Source organism: Stegostoma tigrinum, chromosome 8, assembly GCF_030684315.1.
Source record: "Stegostoma tigrinum isolate sSteTig4 chromosome 8, sSteTig4.hap1, whole genome shotgun sequence".
Classification (NCBI taxonomy): domain Eukaryota; kingdom Metazoa; phylum Chordata; class Chondrichthyes; order Orectolobiformes; family Stegostomatidae; genus Stegostoma; species Stegostoma tigrinum.
The window spans coordinates 74314228-74336035 of NC_081361.1; the positions used below are offsets into that span (position 1 = coordinate 74314228).

At 41.7% G+C, this 21808-nt stretch overlaps 2 protein-coding genes across 10 annotated transcripts in view; one reads left to right on the plus strand and one right to left on the minus strand.

Annotated features, from left to right (window-relative positions):
- dph2 (diphthamide biosynthesis 2) overlaps window positions 1-8113 on the minus strand; it is a 28804-nt gene extending 20691 nt beyond the window's left edge. For 3 of the 9 annotated variants that reach the window (XR_009446070.1, XM_059647982.1, XM_059647981.1), the window contains exons 1-5: window positions 7023-7339; window positions 4890-5046; window positions 4528-4640; window positions 2726-2946; window positions 863-1588 (exon numbers count right to left, since the gene is read on the minus strand). Coding sequence is in view for 6 of the 9 variants with exons in the window: in XM_059647982.1 (XP_059503965.1) it covers window positions 863-1588; window positions 2726-2946; window positions 4528-4640; window positions 4890-5046; window positions 7023-7204 (1399 nt within the window). In the remaining 3 variants the exon portion in view is untranslated. Of the gene's footprint in view, window positions 1-862; window positions 1589-2725; window positions 2947-4527; window positions 4641-4889; window positions 5047-7022; window positions 7342-7383 lie in introns of those variants that run through there. The other 6 variants (XM_048539846.2, XM_048539850.2, XR_009446069.1 and 3 more) reach the window with 6 other exon arrangements.
- An 88-nt stretch (window positions 8114-8201) lies between these two features.
- LOC125456609 (uncharacterized) lies at window positions 8202-19009 on the plus strand. The gene is made up of 2 exons (XM_048539883.1): window positions 8202-8289; window positions 17028-19009. Exons 1-2 carry the CDS (start codon window positions 8274-8276, stop codon window positions 17780-17782), a joined length of 771 nt encoding a protein of 256 aa, XP_048395840.1. The 5' UTR covers window positions 8202-8273; the 3' UTR covers window positions 17783-19009.
- Window positions 19010-21808: the final 2799 nt, after the last annotated feature.

Below are 21808 nucleotides of genomic sequence, written 5' to 3' on the forward strand. Positions count from 1 at the left end.
ATACACACAATGACTAACTTGGTTGCCTGGATGGCTTGTTTGCAATGCAGAGTAATTCCAACAGCGTGGGCTCAACTCCTGCATCAGCTGAGATTACCATGATGCCTTTTCTTCTCACCACTCACATTGCAAGAGGTGTGGTGATCCTCTTACTAAACCATCAGCACCACTCCCCCCTCTCTCATAAGAAAGAAGCCCTACGGTCTGGTAGTATGTTGACTTTACCTGTTAGACTAATATGTAATTCACACTGTATTGTTGTCATAAGTGTTTTAGATTAGATTAGATTCCCTACAGTGTGGAAACAGGCCCTTCAGCCCAACAAGTCCACACCGCCCTGTGGAGCATCCCACCCAGACCCATCCCCCTATAAACCCTCACACCACTGAACACTACGGGCAATTTAGCAAGGCCAATCCACTTAGCTTGCACATCTTTGGACTGTGGGACCAAAGGAAACCCACGCAGACAAGGGGAGAATGTGCAAACTCCGCACAGACAGTTATCCGAGGCTGGAATTGAACCTGGGTCCCTGGCGCTGTTTTATCCCCCCAACATTGTTGACTTCCCTCAAGCATAAAATATTAAATTCAAGAACCAATTTCCTGAGTCTACTGCCGTACCAACGAAATGTTTCAGGCTGCAGGTGAGCAGATGTACCCTGCTGCAATGCTCTCAGCCCTGCCACCTAGAAATTGATGGTCGACATGACAAAGATACATTATTCACAGTGGCAATAGGATTACTGGAAGTGGGGGAAAAAAACAACAGGATAACATCACAGCTACTTCTGTCTAAATATACACTTACAGGTTCAAATTTTAAGGCACATCGAGCCATGATGACATGGAGATTTACACACCTGGAAGTAGGTCCCTGAAGTCAGTAATGTATTCTCCAGTCCACTCTCTTGCTTGATTGCATGCAACCTCCATCTCATATGGTGTTACAACAGGCCTATAAAATTCACTGGAATCCAGCAAAGAATTTTCTGGACAGGCTACAAGCACATATATATCGACTTCCATGAAATTAGCCAGCTTGGCAGCATTCAGTTTACCCATTACGAAGGTGTAGCTTTTCTTTCCAGCCTTCTTGATAATTGATTTAAGATGGTCTATGGTAGAAAGATAGTCAGCAACACCAAGAGTCCCCACTAAAATTCCTACAACTTGAGCATCCTTGGCTCGTTCAATCATGTAGTATCGCTTCATCAATGCCCTGTTAACGTTCAGACTTTCTTGTCTCCCGACCCCTTTCACTGGATCAAATGAGCAAAAGGAACATTGATTCCATGTCATCATAAAGTTAGTTAGTGTCGGGCTCTCCTGCCCAATGTAGAACATGCTGTAGTCTGTCACATCAGTACTGGCACTGATGAAGCAGTGCCGGCCAAACTTGGATATAACTTGATAGCTTGACTGATTGCATATGTGGTTGCAGGATCTGAAGGTAGAACAAGAATCAACATCACCGCCATAATGAAGGCCATTCGTCTTGCACAGATCAATTGTTTCATTTTGGCCACTGCATATCTTTGAAACAACAAGATTTTTATATTCTGGGTGAAGAAGTTGTCGCAGTTTTTCTAACAAAAGAAGAAACAAGTGCTTTAGAGAAGCCATCCTAATGGCTGGTTGTACAAAGCAAAAACAGAAACTGCATTACGCACCCACATAGATCAAAGACGTAGAATTTCGGAGTGTCACAAATCATTCTTGATCAGTCAGTAAATAGACCAGTTGGGTCATTTAAGAGGTTCTTTCAAACAACAAGCTTGCAAACTAAAGACCTAATAGCGCTCACATCCCATGATGCATGTGGGAAAATGCAATGAGAAGGGGAGTAAAGGACGACACATCATTTTGAAGCAATCTTGGGAAAATTCAGTTTGAATATTTTTTAAGTATTTATTACTGAGAGTTGGAGTTTAAGAACAGAAAAGTCTTGGCACAACTGTATATTGGTATTGGTGAGGCCACAGCTGAAGTATGTGTAGATTTGATCTCCATATTTAAAAAGAAAATATACTGGCATTGGCAGTTCAAAACAGATTCACTAGGTTCATTTGAGGTGAAGAATTGCTTCATTAAGAACAGCTAAAAAGATTAGGCCTTTATTCGCTACTGCTTAGGAAAATGAAGTGTGATCTTATTGCAATACAAGGTTCAGATTGGGCTTGACAGGGTAGACGTTGAAAAAAGATGTTTCAGTTAGTTTCTCAACTGGAGGATATGGTTACAGAATAAGGGGACGTTCACTTAAAAGGGAGGTTCAAAGGAATTTCTTCTCCTCGCGGGTTGAGAATGTCTGGAATTGTTCACCCCAGAGAGCTGTAAAGACTAGATCACCGAAAATATTTACACCGGTGGCAGAGATTTTTGAATTAGCAGGGAGTTGAAGACTCTGAAGAGCTGGCACAAAGGGGAAGTTCAGACCTGGAGCAGAGCAGTAATGGTGGGACAGACTTGGCGGGCCAAATGACCTATTCCTGCTAATAGCCTTACATAGATTTTAAAATTCTCATGGGGTGTCACTGCTTATTAATTTTTTCCTGCTCAATGCCAGTTCACAACAGGGGTTAATACTGACGAAGTCTGAGATTTGCAACCAACACCAGAAGTATGATCCTCAGTTAACTAAGTTTCTTTATAACTGCAATAATATGGGAAAAAGAGTGTGCAGCAGTTTAAGAGGGAACAAAACAAGCTGGAAAATCTCTTACCAAGTACATATGAGTAGATGACATCACAGAGAATTATAACACGAGTATTCTTGTCTGGATACAGGGCTTGGAAGGATGCAGCACACTGATGCAGATCCACTGGTTTTTGTCCAAACACATACATCACTGGCAGCCTTCTGGATGGACTGAGACATGCTCTTCCATAATGTACCAAACTGTCAGCTTCAAGATGCTCAGCAGCAACTTCATCTACACAGCAACTACAAAACAGGCAAGAGTTTCAGGAAATCTTTGGAATTTTGTTTGTGAAAAAAACTGCACATAAACAAAGGGAAATAATACAGGCACAATAGCCTAGTCGTTATTGTATTGGACAAGTAACTAAATGAGCTCTAGCTCACATCCCACCAAATAAAATTGGGCTACAATACATCCAGCAACTTGTCAATGACAATGGTCATCAAAGCTGTAACCGCTCTGTAAAAGTATAATTGATACTTCTGCATAGGAAACCTGTAAACCATACCCAGTTCAACAAACATATTCTGCTCCACATTAAATGGTTGACTCTTAAGTGCCTTTAGATTAACTCGGAATACACAATAATCACTGCCTTGCCAACATTCACTACATTGCAAGAGATAAAGATATTGTAGCTTAACACAAAGCATGAATGTGCTAAGCAAATCTATAACAAATCAGTATTCAGTCTTAGCATCTGTTTAAAATCACTAGTTTTAAATTTGCTGGTTGCGGAGATTAAAACTTAATTGACTTTTGCTACTTTTTAAAATCCTTTAAAGGTGCACATACTACTGCTGTACTAGAAGCTTTTGGTGAATAACCTTTCGATGCTTATTTCTTTTCAGAATGTCCCCATTTTCCATTTTTCACTCTTCTCTAAACAGCACAGTTGCAATTACATATTTATAAACAGTAAATGATGGGCTACAACCCAGGACTAACATGCTGTGGAATTCTTCACTATTTAGCTGGTGATATTACTCCAAGAAGGAAAAAAAAAATTGCTTAATATCTTAATTACAACTCTCACTATTAAGAAAAAATATCCTTTATTTTCTATCTAGCTCAGTCTGGTTTCAACACAAACTTCTTCAAACAAAAATCAACGTCCAAAAGGTCGTCCTACCTAGAGTCATAGAGATGTACAGCATGGAAACCGACTCATCAGTCTAACTCGTCCATGCCAGCCATATAAACTAAATTAGTCTAGTCCCATTTGGCAGCATTTGGCCGATATCCCTCTAAATATTTCCTATTCACATACTCATCCAGAAGCCTTTAAAATGTTGTAATTATACTAGTCTCCATCACTTCCACTGGCAGTTCATTCTATACACACTCCACCCTCTGGGTGAAAAAGTTGCCCCTCAGGTCTTTTTCAAATCTTTCCAGTCTACCTTAAACCTATGCCCTCTAGTTTTGGACCCCCACATCCCAGGGATAAAGACCTTGGTCCATTTACCCTATCCATGCCACTCATGATTTTATAAACTTCATTAAAAGGTCACCTCTCAGCCTCCAATGCTCCAGGGAAATTAGATAGAGTCCATTCAGCCTCTCTCTATAGCTCAAATCCTCCAACCCAGGGAACATCCTTGCAAATCTTTTCTGAACCCTGTCAAGTTTCACAACATCCTTCCTATGGCAGGGAGACCAGAATTGCACACAGTATTCCAAAAGTGGCCTAACCAATGTCCTGCAGAGCCACAACATGGCCCCCTAACTCCTATACTCAGCGCACTGACCAATAAAGGCAAGTGCCCCAAGCTCCTCCTTCACTACCTTGTCTATCTGTAATTCAAGGAACTGAGACATACCTGCCATATGATGTGTCACCCAATATGAAAAGTTTGGCTGTGGTGTTCTTCTCCAGTTTTGATATAATGGCAGCGGCATCAATGAGAAGTTCATCAGGAAACTGAAGAGCCACCTGTAGAGTTTGAGAAATATTTTTAGCCTGCTCAAAGACATTAGGAACTACACAGAAATAGGCTGTGAAGAACAGGTTGATTGCTCTTCAATCTTTCTTCCTTTCTTGGCATTGAATCATAGGAAGATGTACATCAATGCTTAAAATTGGGTTTTTGCTTTTAGTCAGCGTTTCTTGAGACCTCAGTTCAAATTCTCCCTCTCAAAAACGGTGGGAGTGAAATTAGGTACAGTGGCAAGAGATACCAACCTTTTTAAAGCCATTATCTGTAATGAAGCTGCATGTCTTCTCAATCTCATACACAACATCAATCTCCTCGGAGGCAGTTCTTGTTTCAGAGACCTCTGTGGACCGCTGAATTGCCTTAGAACCATCATCATTGAATGTTGTAGTCATGATGATTAAACTACAAATTTAAATAAAAATTGACAACGTTCAACTAGTTTCGCTTTGTTAATTACTTTACCCATGGCATCCAGATGTCGTACACTACCTTGCATCAGATTACAGGCAATTGTACACATACTCTGATTCTGAAAGTAAATCTTTCATGTTTTCTCCTCTAACAAACTTGTTATTAAAATAGTCATCCTTTAGACATCAGATAAATTATTAAGTGAACTTAAGTTCTTATTAAATCGGTACCTAATTCAGTGCTATAAAAGGGAGATATTGGTACCACCATCTGAACTGTGTTCTATTTTGCATTTTGTGTTTAAAATATTTGTTAGAAATAGCATGGTAGATGAGCGAATAATATCCCAGTTTAACACCGGTTCTCTCTCCACAGATGCTGCCAAACTTGGTAATATTTCCAGCAATTAAGTTTTGATTTTCAATATCCAGCATCTGCAATCTTTGTGATCAGTTTATGGAGTTAAGTTGTCCCAGCACTTTCTGGAATGAAAAGTTAAGCTTCTGCACAATCCTGTGAGCAACTCTGGAAAGAATGGCTTCTTGTCTGCATTATAAGCAAGGGGAGTAATATGCAACACATTAAGGCCCACCGTGTACAAGATCTGAGTATTTTTTGTAGTTACTAACTCATTGCTAAGGATTAACACATCAAACAAGCAACGCTACATGCATGAAGGCTTAATGATTGTTGGTAGTCACATGGTGAAAAGTCCTATAGTATATTGAAACTAAAGTTTGCAACCCTACTCTGCGGAAATGTAGAACATAGAACATAGAACAGTACAGCACAGAACAGGCCCTTCAGCCCACAATGTTGTGCCGACCATTGATCCTCATGTATGCACCCTCAAATTTCTGTGACCATATGCATGTCCAGCAGTTTCTTAAATGACCCCAATGACCTTGCTTCCACAAGTGCTGCTGGCAACGCATTCCATGCTCTCACAACTCTCTGCGTAAAGAACCTGCCTCTGACATCCCCTCTATACTTTCCACCAACCAGCTTAAAACTATGACCCCTCGTGCTAGCCATTTCTGCCCTGGGAAATAGTCTCTGGCTATCAACTCTATCTATGCCTCTCATTATCTTGTATACCTAAATTAGGTCCCCTCTCCTCCTCCTTTTCTCCAATGAAAAGAGACCGAGCTCAGTCAACCTCTCTTCATAAGATAAGCCCTCCAGTCCAGGCAGCATCCTGGTAAACCTCCTCTGAACCCTCTCCAAAGCATCCACATCTTTCCTATAATAGGGCGCCCAGAACTGGACGCAGTATTCCAAGTGCGGTCTAACCAAAGTTTTATAGAGCTGCAACAAGATCTCACGACTCAAACTCAATCCCCCTGTTAATGAAAGCCAAAACACCATATGCTTTCTTAACAACCCTGTCCACTTGGGTGGCCATTTTAAGGGATCTATGTATCTGCATACCAAGATCCCTCTGTTCCTCCACGCTGCCAAGAATCCTATCCTTAATCCTGTACTCAGCTTTCAAATTCGACCTTCCAAAATGCATCACCTCGCATTTATCCAGGTTGAACTCCATCTGCCACCTCTCAGCCCATCTCTGCATCCTGTCAATGTCCCGCTGCAGCCTACAACAGCCCTCTACACTGTCAACGACACCTCCGACCTTTGTGTCGTCTGCAAACTTGCTGACCCATCCTTCAATCCCCTCGTCCAAGTCATTAATAAAAATTACAAACAGTAGAGGCCCAAGGACAGAGCCCTGTGGAACCCCACTCACTACTGACTTCCAGGCAGAATATTTTCCTTCTACTACCACTCACTGTCTTCTGTTGGCCAGCCAATTCTGTATCCAAGCAGCTAAGTTCCCCTGTATCCCATTCCTCCTGACCTTCTGAATGAGTACAGGAATTCGTAAAACTGTAGAAGTGACCAGTTAGGTCTAATCTTACAAGAATTAAAATGCAACATATACAAATTACAGAAGTGCACGTACTTACCTGTGCTGTAAATCATGCTCCAAGACTGCCACTGAAACCAGTTTGTAAAACTTGAAGATCATTTCAGGAGGTGTGAGCAGAGAGGAAAGACAGAGAAGCAGGCATGAAAATAGGGAACAGTGGGTGGCAGGGGAAAGAAAGGGAAGATGAATGAAATTGGCTGAATTTACTGATATTTCCATGTTCAGTGTTAAAAACAAAGTTCCAGTTAGTCAGTAGAATATTGCAGTCAATTAGCATGACTACCTAAACTGACTGCCTTAATTTCTTTCTGTCTCAAGAACACTTCTGAAATGTTAATTCTGAGCATTTGCTTTAAAAGGGCGAGAAAACGTGAATATAAGATTTTAAAAATCGATACCTGATGTCTACAAAGTAAGAAAAGACATAGTGTTCTGTCACATCTGTTAAAAGTGCCACCGCCGATATGATCAAACTTAAGACAACGATCAACCTAAATATCTTCCAAGGCCAAAGCGCTCTCTCGCGGTAACGTAATCAATCATTTTAAATGTGCTGCATACTTTCAGGCATTAGATTGTAACCATTTACGGCAATAATTCCCAAACTTTCTCCCACTGCGATCCCATATCGAGACTTCGAAGATTGTCACAGCCGGAGAGCACAGGGAAAGGGGCACACGACTGTTGTAATTCAACTGAAGCTGGCCCACGGCTGGCCGTCGTTGCCTCAGACCTTCACTTGGAGATACCTTGCTTTACAGAACTGTGATCCAACAGATGCTGCCAGACCTGCTGAATTTCTCCAGCACTTTCCGCGTTTCTCTCAGATGAGCAACATCCGCAGTGTTTTACTTTGATGAGGGAGTAAGAGGCTTTGCTGCACCTGGAAGTGTCCGGGGGTCGAGGAGTTGCACCCTGTGTCCCCCAACAAAGACAGACATTCACATTCCATCTCATCTCACCTCGCCTCGCCTACAGCTAACGAGACCCAGCCTCTCCCGGAACAGAGGAGGTAGACCACAATTTGCACCAGAAAGGTACACTTAGTGATTTCACACCCATAAAGCACACGTTTCAACGCTAACACCACGCTCTGCCCACACAGCCGACTGCTTCACCAGGTACCAATCCCAGAATGCTCAGCGACAGGGGCCGGCGCAAACGCAGGGCGCGGCTAACGCCGCTGACGCCACAAGCATCAGTCACGTGGTTATGCCCCAGGCATTCCAGCCTGAAGTTAGAGGACGTCAAGTGTTACAAGTGCACCTGAAAATATCCACTAGTTTAGATGATAATACCAAATAGTAAGTATGGCATGTTAGGCAACTAGAAACGTAATTAATGTCACATCCTTAGCTGGGTAAAATTGCATGAGGTTTATTGTCATATGTACCCACATAGCAACCAAGTCTCTGCTATTGAGCCTGGCTCTGTGGCTCAGAATGGAATGGGGGAGAATAGGAGAGCGATTGTGAGAGGAGATTCAATGGCTTGGGGAACAGATTGGAGATTCTGTCGTCATGAATGAGACTCCCAGGTGGTATGTTGCCTCCCGGGTCCCAGGGTCAAAGATGTCTCAAATCAAGTCTGCTGGATTCTTAAGGGGGAGGGTGAGCAGTCAGAAGTTGTGGTACACATTGGTAACTAGGAAAAGGGATGAGGACCTGAAAAGTGAATATAAGCATTAGGTTGGAAGCTAAAAGGCAGGAGAAGCAGAGTAGTGGTGCCATGGGCTAGTGAGGCTAGGAATAGTGCGTGAGTGCAGCTGAACATGTGGCTACAGAGCTGGTGTAGGAGGGAGGGCTTCAGAAATGTGGATCATTGGGATATCTTCTGGGGAATGTGGGACCTGTACAAGAAGGATACGTTGCACCTGAACTGGAGGGGAACCAATATCCTGGGCAGGAAATTTGCTAGAGCCCTTTGAGAGGGTTTAAATGAGTTTGGCAGGGGTATGGGAACTGGAGCTACAGACCAGAGGATAGGGTAGCTGTTGTACAGGCAGATACGCAACATGCAGAGAGTCTGTGAGGAAGGATAGACAGTTAATGGGGCAAAGTTGCAGTCAGTGTGATGGGTTGAAGTGTGTCAAGCAAGAAGTGTTAGGAATAAGTGTGATGAACTTAGAGCATGATCAGTACTTGGGCCTACGATGTTTTGGCCATTCCGGAAACTTGGATTTCACAGGAACAGGAATGGTTTTTGGATGATCAAGGGCTTAGATGTTTCAAAAGAAATAGGGAGGGAGATAAGAGGTGGGGGAGTGGCATTGCTAATCAGGGATGGTATCAGAGCTGCAGAAAGGGAGGTCAAGTAACATTTGTCTACTGAGACAGTATGGGTGTATGTCAGAAACGGGAAAGTAGCAGTCACTTCATTAGGAGTTTTCTATCGACCCCCCCATTAGCAACAGAGACATTTAAGAACAGATTGGGAGGCAGATTTTAGAAAGATGCAGAAGTAATAGAGTTGTTGTCATGGGTGGCTTCAATTTCCCTAATATCGACTCAAACCTCCTAAGTGCAAATAGTTTGGACAAGAGCAGATTTTGTCAGGTGTGTCCAGGAAGGATTTCTGACTCAATATGTAGATAGGCCAACAAGAGGGGAGGCCATATTGGATTTGGTGCTTTGCAAAGCACCAGGCCAGGTGTCAGATCTCTCGATGGGAGGGCATTTCGCTGATAGTGATCACAACTCATTATCACGACTCACAACTTTTATTATAGTCATGGAGAGCAATAGGAGCAGACTGTACGGGAAAGTATTTAATTAAGGGAGGGAGAATTACAATGATATTAGGCAGGAACCGCGGAGCATAAATTAGGAACAGGTATTCTCAGGGAAATTCATGACAGAAATGTGGAGGTTGTTTAGGACACACTTGCTGCAGGTGCTGGATGGGTTTATACCACTGAGATAAGGGAGGGGTGGTAAGTTGAAGGAACCTTGGATGACAAGACATGTGGAACATCTAGTCAAGAGGAAGAAGGAAGCTTATTTAAGGTTGAGGTAGCAAGGATCAGACTGGGCTGTAGAGGGTTATACGATAGCCAAATAAAGGAGGCATGAAAAAGCCTTGGCAGGTAGGATTAAGGAAATCCCCAAGACATTCTATACTTACGTCAGGAACAAGAGGATGGCCAGAGTGAGTGTAGGGCCAATCAGGGATAACTGGAGGGAACTTGTGCCTGGAGTCAGAGGAGGTAAGGGAGGTCGTTAATGAATACTTTGCTTCAGTATTCATCAGTGAGAGGGACCTTGTAGTTTGTGAGGATGGTGTGAAACAGGCTGATGTTGGGAAGGAGGATATGCTAGAAATTTTGAAAAACATGAGGATAGGCAAGTTTCCTAGTCCAGACGGGATATACCCAAGCTTATTACAGGAAACGAGGGAAGAGATTGCTGCCCCTTTGGCGATGATCTTTGAGTCCTCACTGTCCACTCGAGTAGTACCAGATGATTGGAGGGTGGCAAATGTTACTCTCTTGTTCGAGAATGGAAATAGGGATAATCCTGGGAATTATAGACCAGCCAGTCTTACTTCTGTGTTGGGCAAATTATTGGAGAGGATTCTGAGAGATAGTATTTATGATTATTTGGAAAAGCACAGTTTGATTAGCAATAGTCAGTATGGCTTGGTGAGGGGCAAGTCATGCCTCACAAGCCTTATTGAATGCTCTGTGGATGTGACAAAACACATCAATAAAGGTAGAGCTGTGTATGTAGTGTATATACATTTTAGCAAGGCATTTGATGAGGTTCCACATAGTAGGCTCATTCAGAAAGTGAGGAGGCATGGGATTCAGGGAAATTTGGCTGTCTGGATACAGAATTGGCTGTCCAATAGAATACTGTATTGAGCCTGGAGCAAGGTGACCAGTGATGTTACACAGGGATCTGTTCTGGGACCTCTGCTCTTTGTGATCTTTACAATGATTGGATGATGAAGTGGGAGGGTGGGTTAGTAAGTTTGCCAATGACATGAAGGTTTGTGGAGTTGTGGACAGCGTGGAGGGCTGTTGTAGGTTGTAGCGGGACATTGACAGGATGCAGAACTTAGAAAAGAAGTGGCAGATGGAATTCAACCCAGAAAAGTGTTAAGTGATTCATTTTGGAAGGTTGAATTTGAATGCAGAATACAGGGCTAATGGCAGTATTCTAGTCAGTGTGGAGGAACAGAGGGATCTTGGGGTCCAGATCCATAGATCCCTCAAAGTTGCAAATCAAGCTGAGAGGGTTGATAAGAACGTGTATGGTATAGAATCATTGGCAGTGGGATTGAGTTGAAGAACAGTGAGATTATGGTGCAGCTCTGTAAAACCCTGGTTACACTACTGAGAATATTGCGTTCACTTCTGGTTGCCTCATTGTAGGAAGGATATGGAAGCTTTAGAGCGGGTGCAGAGGAGATTTACCAGGATGCTGCCTGGAATGGAGTACAGGTCTTATCAGGAAAGTTTAAGGGAGCTAGGACCTGCTCATTGGAGTGAAGAAGGATGAGAGGTGACTTGGTAGAGATATACAAGATGATGAGAGGCATAGATAGAGTGGTTAGCCAGACAATTTTTCCCAGGGCGGAAATGACTATCACGAGGGGGCATCATTTTAAGGTGATTGGAGGAAGGTATGGGGAGATGTCAGAGGTCAGTTCTTCACACAGAGGGGTGGGCGTGTGGAATGCACTGCTGGCAGTGATAGTGACGTCAGATACATTAGGCACATTTATGTGACTCTTGGATAGGCACATGGGTGATAGTAAAATGTAGGGTATGCAGGTTATTTTGATCTTAGAGTAGGACAATAGTTCGGCATGACATTGTGGGTCAAAGGGCCTGTGCTGTGCTGTTCTGTATTTTATGCTTTCAGTGGAAAGTTTACATGTGACCATTTACGGTGCCATCTTAGGTACAAAAGGTGACTCAGTACAGAATCTTAGGTACAGAGCAGAAAAGTAAGAAAAATAGAGGTAAAATGTTCAACATTATGGCCCTTCTTACTAAAAAGTGGAAAAATAAAGAAACGTACTTAACACTTAAACACCTGGTGATGTTGGGCTTGCATGCGTCGTTGACCCTGTCACCGACCTGAGCTGCCTGCTCTTGCCACTTTGCAGCCTATTCCGGCTACCACCGTCACAACAACGGGAAGTCTGTTCTGCTCCTAAAGCTACCCCGGCTGCCTGCTCTTGCTCTCGCCACCGTCTGCCCTGGGCTACCTGCTCCTGCAGTTCTGCTGGAGTCGCACTCAGCTAGAGTTCAGTGCCTCCTGCCAGTTCCACCCTCCAGACCTTGAAGAAGTCACAATGCCACTGATCCCAGAGTTCTGCCCGGGCGCACCGGCCACCTCATGGCTGACTGCCAAACACCCGCACAACCGAGCTTCCTCCAGAAAGTAAGTAGACAAAAGAAAGAGTGAAAATGAAAATAAAAGGAAAGAATGTTAGAAGAAAGATAAGCAGTTGGAGTAGAGGATTTTCGGCTCTGTTGCCATCTTGCAGACCTATTATTCAATGTGCAATTACCAGATAAAATTTGCCGCTGGACCACTTAAGTTAATATTAGGGTATTTCTTTAAAAAACAGCTGGTGAAAGAGGTGGTTTTTATAGAGGGTCTTGAACAAAGAAAGATAAGAAATCTGAGGGAACTCCAAACCTTGTGTCCATTCCAGTTGGAGGGCATGGTTGTTAATGTCTGTGCGAAGTGAATTAGAGATGCTCAAGAAGTCCACAAAAAAACTGAAAGAACTGCAGATGCTGGGAATGAAACAAAAACAGAAATTACTGGAAAGACCTCACAGGTCTGACAAGCACCTGTGGAGAGAGTTAACACAAGTTCACATGTAACATGATAAATTTGACTTAGTGTAAATCAAAAAGCGTGAAGATCATTCATAGGGTTACAGGGTTTGATGGAATTAAGGACGTAGGAAGAGGAGACGCCATAGAAGCGTTTGTAAAGAAGAATGAGATTTTCAAAATTGAGGTGATGCTGGATCTGGGGCCAGTCTGGGTCAGCAAGCTTAAAGACAGAATGCGATTTGACCTGAGTTAAGATATCAGGTTTATGAAGGGAAAAATGTTTCAGTCAATGGCCCTTCAGAATGTTCTGATAAAGGGTTGTCGATCTGAAATGTTACTTCTGTCTTTTCACTGGGGACTTAGAAACAGCTGTCATTTTTGCTGGGTGTTAATGTTTGATACCTTCTTTTCGATGACATGATGTGATTCTTCTTTTGACCTAACGACGAAAGTACCCATGTTTACGCTGAAGCAAATTCAAACACAATTCAGATGGCTTCTTTCATTTAATCTTAATTTATAAATACAATGCCAACCCAAAATAATCTTACAAAAATAACATAGGAACTGGGAGCAGGAGCTGGCCATCTGGCCCCTCGAGCCTGCCCCGCCATTTAATAAGATCATGGCTGATCTGTTTGAGCCTCAGCTCCACTTATCCACCCATTCACCATAACCCTTACTTCCTTTACTGTTCCAAAATTTATCTAGCCTTGCCTTAAAAACGTTCAGTAAGATAGTTTCAACCACTTCACTGGGCAGTGAATTCCACAGATTCACAACCCTTTGGGTGAAGAAGTTCCTCCTGACCTCAGTCCTACATCTGCTTCCCTTTATTTTGAGGCGATGCCCTCTAGTCCTAGTTTCACCTGCTAGCGGAAACAACCTCCCTGCCTCCACTTTATCTATTCCCGTCATAATCTTATATGTTTCGATAAGATCGCCCCTCATTTTTCTGAATTCCAATGAATATAAGCTCAGTCTCTCCTTATAATCCAACCCTGTCAACTCTGGAATCAACCAGGTGAATCTCCTCTGCACCCCCTCCAGTGCTAGGATATCTCTCCTCAATTAAGGAGACCAAAACTGCACACAGTACTCCAGGTATAGCCTGACCAGGACCCTATACAGCTGCAGCATAGCCTCCCTGTTTTTAAATTCCATCCCTTAAGCAATGGCAGACAAAATTCCATTTGCCTTTTTAATTACCTGCTGCGCCTGCAATCCTACATTTAGCGATTCATGCACAAGGACACCCAAGTCCCTCTGCACAGCAGCATGCTGCAATTTTTTGCCATTTAAAACATAGTCCATTTTGCAGTTAATCCTACCAAAATGAATGACATCACACTTATCAACATTGTACTCCATTTGGCAGACATTTGCCCACTCACTTAGACTATCTATATCCCTCTGTAGACTTTCAGAGTCTTCTGCACACTTTGCTCTACCACTCACCTTAGTGTCATCTGCAAATTTTGACATACCACGCTTAGTCCCCAACTCCAAATCATCTATGTAAATTGTAAACAATTGCGGTCCCAACACTGATCCCTGAGGCACACCACTAGCCACTGACCGCCAACCAGAAAAACATCCATTTACCCCTTCTCTTTGCTTCCTACTGATCAACCAATCCTCTATCCATGCCAATACATTACCTGTAATACCGTGCAACTTTATCTTATGTAGCAGCCTTTGATGTGGCACCTTGTCAAATGCCTTCTGGAAATCCAGATATACGACATCCACTGGTTCCCCATTGTCCACCATGCAAGTAATGTCCTCAAAGAATTCCACCAAATTAGTTAAACATGACCTACCCTTCATGAACCCATGCTGCGTGTTCCCAATGAGACAGTTTACATCCAAATGTCTTGCTATTTCTTCCATAATGGTAGATTCAAGCATTTTCCCCCACTACCGAAATTAAACTAACTGGCCTATAGTTAACTGCTTTTTGTCTACTTCCTTTTTTAAACAGTGGCATCACACTGGCTGTTTTCCAGTCTGCAGGAACCACCCCACAATCCAGTGACTTTTGGCAAATAATTACTGGTGCATTTGCTATTTCCCCCATCATCTCTTTTAATACCCTGGGATGCATTTCATCAGGGCTGGGAGACTGGTCTACTTTTAGCCCCATTAGCTTGCCCAGCACGGCCTCCTTAGTGAGAACGATAGTTTCTAGGTTCTCACTTTCTATAATCTTTAAAGCAAAAGATGTAGTCCTAAACATAATTGTAATGTTAATCTCACACAGGTAACTGCAGCATACAGTCAACATAAGAACCAGGAGCAGGTTATGGCCCACTCAGTAAGATCATAGCTGATCTTTTCATGGCCTCAGCTCCACTTACCCACCCTCTCATCATAACCCTTAATTCCTTTGCTATTCAAAAAATTAGCTCTATTAACTTTAAAAATATTTGATGAGGAAGCCTCAACTCCTTCACTGGACAGGGAATTCTGCAAATTCACCATGCTTTGGGTGAAGACGTTCCTCCTCAATTCAGACCTAAATCTGCTCCCCCTAATTTTGAGGCTATGCTCTCGAAATTGTTCTACTTTCAGCCGCCAGAGGAAAATCCTCCCTGCTTCTATCTTGTCTCTTCCCTTCATAATTTTATGTTTCTATAAGATCCCCCTTAGTCTTCGACATTCCTATGACTATTATCCCAGTCTATTCAGCCTCTCCTCATTAGCAAATGCTCTCAACTCTGGAACCAACCCAGTGAATCTCCAGTGCCAGTACATCTTTTCTCAAGTAAGGAGATCAAAACTGCACACAGTACTCTAGCTGTAGCCTCACCAGGATCCTATACAACTGTCAAATAACCTCCCAGCTTTTAAACTCAACCCTGTAGCAATGAAGGACAAAATTCCATTTGCCTTCTCAACTACCTGTTGTACTTGCAAACCAACCTTCTGCGATTTACGCACAAAGACACCCCGGTCCCTCTGTATGGCAGCATGCTGCAATTTTTTACCATTCAAATAATAGTGCCTTTTACTGTTATTCCAACCAAAATAGATGGCTTCACATTTATCAACATTGTACTCCATCTGCCGGACCTTTGCCCATCAAACTATCTATATCCCTCTGTGAACTTTCAGAGTTGTCTACACACTTTGCTCTACCACGCATCTTAGTGTCACCTGCAAACTTTGACACACCACACATGGTCCCCAACTCCAAACCATCTTTGTAAATTTCAGTCCCAACACTGATACTTGAGGCACAACATTAATTACTGATCGCCAAACAGAAAAGCACCCATTTATCCCCACTCTTTGCTTCCTGTTAGTTAACGAGTCCCCTATCCATGCTAATATATTGCTCATAACACTGTGCACCTTTATTTTGTGCAGCAGCCTTTTGTGTGGCATCTTGTGGAATGACTTTTGGAAATCCAAATACACCATACTTATTCTGTCCCTGTTGTCGACCATACTCGTGATGTCTTCATGGAATTCCTGTAAATGAGTTAAACTTGACTACTTCAGGAACTTATTGCGGAGAACAATGAAATGGCAGGGAAAATAAAGTTACTACACATCTGTCTTTATTAAAGGAGATGTAGAAAATCTTCCAGAAATGCTGGGTGACCGAAGTACTGAGGAACTGTAAGAAATTAGTATTCCCAAACAAACAGTATGGTAGAATCCCTAAAATGCAGGTACAGGCTATTTGGCCCATTGCATTTGCATGAACCGTCCAAAGAGTGTTCCACCCAGACCCTATCTCCACATTTGCCATAGCTAACTCACCTAGCCTACACATCCCTGGACAAAACAAGGCAATTTAGCAAGGCAATCCACCTAACCTGCACATCTTTGGATTGTGGGAGGAAACCAGAGCACCTGGTAGAAACAGGGAGAACATGCAGACTCTACACAGACAGTTGCCTAAGGCTGGAATTGAACCACGTCCCTGGCACTGTGAGGCAGCGGTGCTGATCATTGTGCCACTGCGCTGCAACATGAAAAGCTGACTAATTCAAGTTTGTTAAATCTCCTGGACTTGATGAGCTTCATCCTATAGTGTTGTCAGAGATGAATCTTTGGAATTCTCAATTCCAGTTGGCTATAGAAACTCACTCATTGAGCATTTTCAGGGCATTTACTAATTGATTTCTAGAGAATAATGACATAAAGTGCCGCTGATGGGCTGAATGGCCTGCGCCTGTTCCTATTTCTGTTTAACTATGTACAAAATACACTTACGTATTTCATTTTCAGATTGGGTTTGTCCATTTTTCATCACATTTGGAGCATGTATGATATTAGCAACTGTCGCCTGTTGTCTGTTTCACTTGAGAAAGACAAGAAATCGGAAAAAAGAGATAACAGAATGGGTGAATGCCATGAAATACGGGGGGAAAGTGTATCATCCATTATTGCACTGGATTAAGAACAATAGTGACTTATCCATTAAAACAAGATTGTATTCCACGGGAAATGAGGAATGCAAGAAAAGAAAGGTTTGGAAAACTCGTGCCATATTACCTGTGAGATATGCAAAGAAAGTGGAGGAACCAGGTATGCTTAATTGTGAAGCAGGTGACTGTAATGGTATGCAGGTTGGAAATAAGCCTTTCCCCAAGTCACCAGTGTACGTTGCTTCTGGTGAAGCTAGTTACCTGCATTTTCATACTAACAATGAAGGAGCCAACCATAGGTCTTTTTTTCGTGAGAAATCGCAACAGCAAGTCTTTTCAACCCCTCTCTTTGGGGATGAAAAAGTTTCTGATTGTCACAGATATGTGATGAAAACTGATGGACAGCAGTCTCCCATACCTTGTCCAGATATAAGTGATTCATTGAGCTCTTCAGACAACCCAGAGTACTCAGCTTCTATTTCAACTCAACGGTCCGATTTAAAGCCTGCAAAGCATGAGGCATCAACCGTGACAAAGGAGCGGTGTCAGACACCAACATTGTCAGAATCAAACTCAGATACTCAGAAATCTAATGTTTATTCAGTCCCTTTGTGAAATTGTTTTGTGTTCTTTTAAATTCTAAATGCTCACAGTATTGGGTATAATCAAAACCAGTTAACTTGCCAACTTATGGTGTTCTAAAAAAAGTCTCCACTATTTCAAGATTCCACTACTCCCACAGCTGAGTAATCAGCATGTTTTTTGATCCATTCTTCCCTCAATCAATTCCAGCTCTGTCAAAAGTATTATCTTCAAATTTTACTTTGTAATTCAGTAACTTTCATGTAGTCTGATTCACATCTGGTGTGGCCTATTCAAGAACTTTCATGCACTTCATAAGATATATTTACTTTGGCTTACATGTATACAAGTTAAACAGCTTGTGTTTTTAATGGTTAGTTTCAAAATTAAAGGACATTTTGATTTTTAGTGCAGCATAATTGTGGATTGAAGTGCAAATCTATTGTTTCAATAATAAATACAATTCAATTCCTTTTGATCCAAACTTAAATGTTTAACACTGTTTCTTTATCATTCTAAACTGGTAGGTGCATTTAGACATGTATTATCTCCTTTTCATGCTTTAATTCCAGGGCAAGATGAAGTGTTTTAAAATGTTTTCTAATCTAAAGTAATGTTTGCCTCCATCTGTAGAAGAGGGATTGTTCTAGATAGGAGTAAGCCTAGACTAGTTATCCAGAGAACCAGGCTATTGCTCAACAAGATGAGTTTGAATCCAATCTCAAAATGAAGAAATTTGAATTCAATTAATTGATAAATGTGGATGCTAATGGTGATCATGAAACTATTGTAAAAATTCAGCGGCTTCATTGATGCCCTCTATGGGGAAAGAATGATCTGGTCTACATATAACTCCAGGCCCACATCAATATAGTTAACTCTTAAATTGTCTAGCAAGATTCAGTTGCAGCAAACCACTTCCACTAAGGAATGAAATTGGAAGGACCACCCAGCATGTATAATAGCAACGACCTCCTTACTAATATCTAGGTGCCAATTCATTCACTCCACATGATGTCAATAAATTCCCAAAGCCCCTGAATACTGCAAAGTCTGGGAGGCTTGACAACATTCTGACAAAAGTACTAAATGTTTGTGTTCCAGAACTAGCCACACCTCCAGCTCAGTTCCAGCATGACAATACAACTGATGTTTGAGAAGATAGAAAATCACCCTGGCATATCCTGTCCACAAAATACAGGACAAATTTAACCTAATTAATTACTGTTTACCTGTCTGCACTTAATCAGCAAAATGTTGGAAGGGGTTATCATCATTTGCTCGCCGATGCTCAGTTTGGTTTCCAGTAGGGAATTGGAGTTACTTTCGGAGTAGTGCGACATACTCGTTTCTCAGTATTGCCAAAACAGATATCTGAATGTTGCAATTTTTTGGTCCTTGAAGTGTACAATTTAGCTGCTGCGTTTCCTGAAATAGCCAATGACTACATTTTAGAAGTACTTGGTTAGCTGTAAAACAAGTTGAATGCCCTATATTTCTGAGACGCACTATAAAAATGCATGTCTTTTTTCAGAGAATTGAACATGATCAAGTACTGAATTTATCAATGGAATAATAATAAACATGCAGTTACTGTATTTGGGAAAGATTAGGAGAAGAATGACATGAAGAAAGGATTCTAATCAAATTTCTGTTGATTGTTGATGGATATCCAGTGGTCCTTGCAGGAATGTGCATGTCAGCTGATGTCACGTAATCGAAAATTGATTTGTGGGTGAGGCACCATCGTCTAGCATAAATCAATACTTTGGGGGGGGCGAGGGAGAAGGAATCTGACATGTGACCTGCCAAGCGTAATCCTGTCCCAAAGCCAGAAAGTTCTCAGGTTTGTTTCCTTGTCTATCTGCCATTATTGATTGTGGTTGGAATAATGGTTGCAGCATCACAATTTGTCTCAGAGCCACTGGGCTAGGATGCAGTAAATTCTTTCATAATTATTTGAAGACAAGCAGAGTATTTGTTTTCTGGCTGACATTTATTCCTCAATCAACACAACCAAATAAAAACTGGTCACTTGTTGTGTCTGAGTCATTGCTATAGTCAAACTTGTTACCACATTTGCCAATAAGCTCTAACCTTTTAAAGCCAAAGTTCGTTCTTTCTTTGAAGCCCACATTTAGCAGATGTTTTAAATTGAACAACTGATAGAACCCGGGGAAGTGACCGTTTTTTTGTTCTCCTAAGCTATTCTTTATTTATGTTGATCAACAGAATCTTTGGTCTGCAGATGTTTTAAAAGAAAAATTGTAAAAGTTTTGTACTCAGTGGCGACTAGGCCTGTGTCAGCTTTCTGGTAGAGCAATCCAAAACTGAGTCTACCATTTGTTCTTTCCCTTAATCCAGCATCACCCACTGCTTTCTATTGTTGTGCATTTTGCCTTTTAAATGGTAAACCAGTACTACTCAACATATTCCTGAAAGAGAAAAATAAATTGCATTTGTGTAGAGCCTTTCATCACCACAGGACCTCCCAAAGTGCTTTGCAGCTATTGAAGTAATTTTTTAAAATGTAGTTACTGACGGAGACACAGCAGCAATTTGCACAAGACCAGATCCAAAAGGCAGCAACGTGATAATAACCGATTTGTTTTTACGCTATTGATTGAGGAATAAATATTGGCCACCCATAGGGGTAACTCCTGTGCTATTTTTCAAAATCATGCCATGGGATCTTCTTTAAACCCATATGAGATGGCAAAGAAGGCTTTGATTCAGCATCTGATCCAAAAGATAACAGCAGCTGCATTTATCTGTAGCATCAACACTAGGGCCAGTACTTTCTGCACTTTTGCAAATAGAGCAGCAGTCACAGTAAATCATTCTCTGTGGAAAACGAGAGATGCTTTTAAGTGGTGTTGGGAGTTTTTTCAAAAAATTGTCCACAGAATGTTGGCATCGCTAATTGACCAGCATTTATTGCCCATTCCTAATTTTCCTTGAGAATGTGGTGTCGTTTCAACTGTTACAGCACATGTCAATTAGATACCCACAAAGTTGTGAGGAAGGGAGTTTCACAACGTTGATCCAGTGATAATGGTGATATGGTTCCAAGTCAGACTGGTACGTTTTATTACTTGCAAGTAGATATATACTCGAAATTATGTTTTGATATACAATCGAAAACCTGGTATTAAAAAGTAAATTTGCAGAAACATGGTAGGATGACGATTCCCCCTAAAGTGTTCTCTTCATTTATCTGTCATTATTATTAAAATTCACTTCAGAATACATCAGGATTTTTAAAATAGCACTTTTCTGCTTTGAAAAACATGTATGGAAATACTCTATCTTGCATTATTATTACATTATATTATAAATGAATGTATTCTCTGGTAGCTGGGTGTTCCTGAGAAATGCCTTTCAGTGTTGTACCTGTGATAAAGATCTTTATTCATTATAATTCTTCAGTGTCTTGAATAAAAAAGATTATTATTAAATGAAAATAAATAATGAACCATGTTTGGCTTATGAACATAATACCAGGATTAAAGTCCCATTAATTATCTGCCTCTTGAGCGAGGCAGGAATCACCTCCACAAAAGTTCATCTACAACGTGTGGAAAATTGAATAAATTTATCCCCGAAATAAAGAGATATTAAGTTGGACTTGATGCCTCTGCCGCGAACTGGAAATGTTTCAGAATCAGTAGCACCCGTATTGATAGTTGTAGTATAGGCTGAGCGTACATTCACAACCAGAGTGACAGTGAATACAGCACCTCAACTAGCGTAGTATGTCCACAGAATTACACCGTTATTTCAGCCTTTATTTTTCAGCACCGATCATTGAAGAAGATATAAATTCGTAAACTTCTGGCTCAGAGACACGACCCCGATCAGCTTGATCAGAGATAATGGGAACTGCAGATGCTGGAGAATCCAAGATAACAAAGTGTGAAGCTGGATGAACACAGCAGGCCAAGCAGCATCTTAGGTGCACAAAAGCTGACGTTCCGGGCCTAGACCCGATCAACTTGATCACGGCTTTCCACAGAGACTCTAAACGAAAGATTAGTGAGGAAGATTAAGATACCCAAC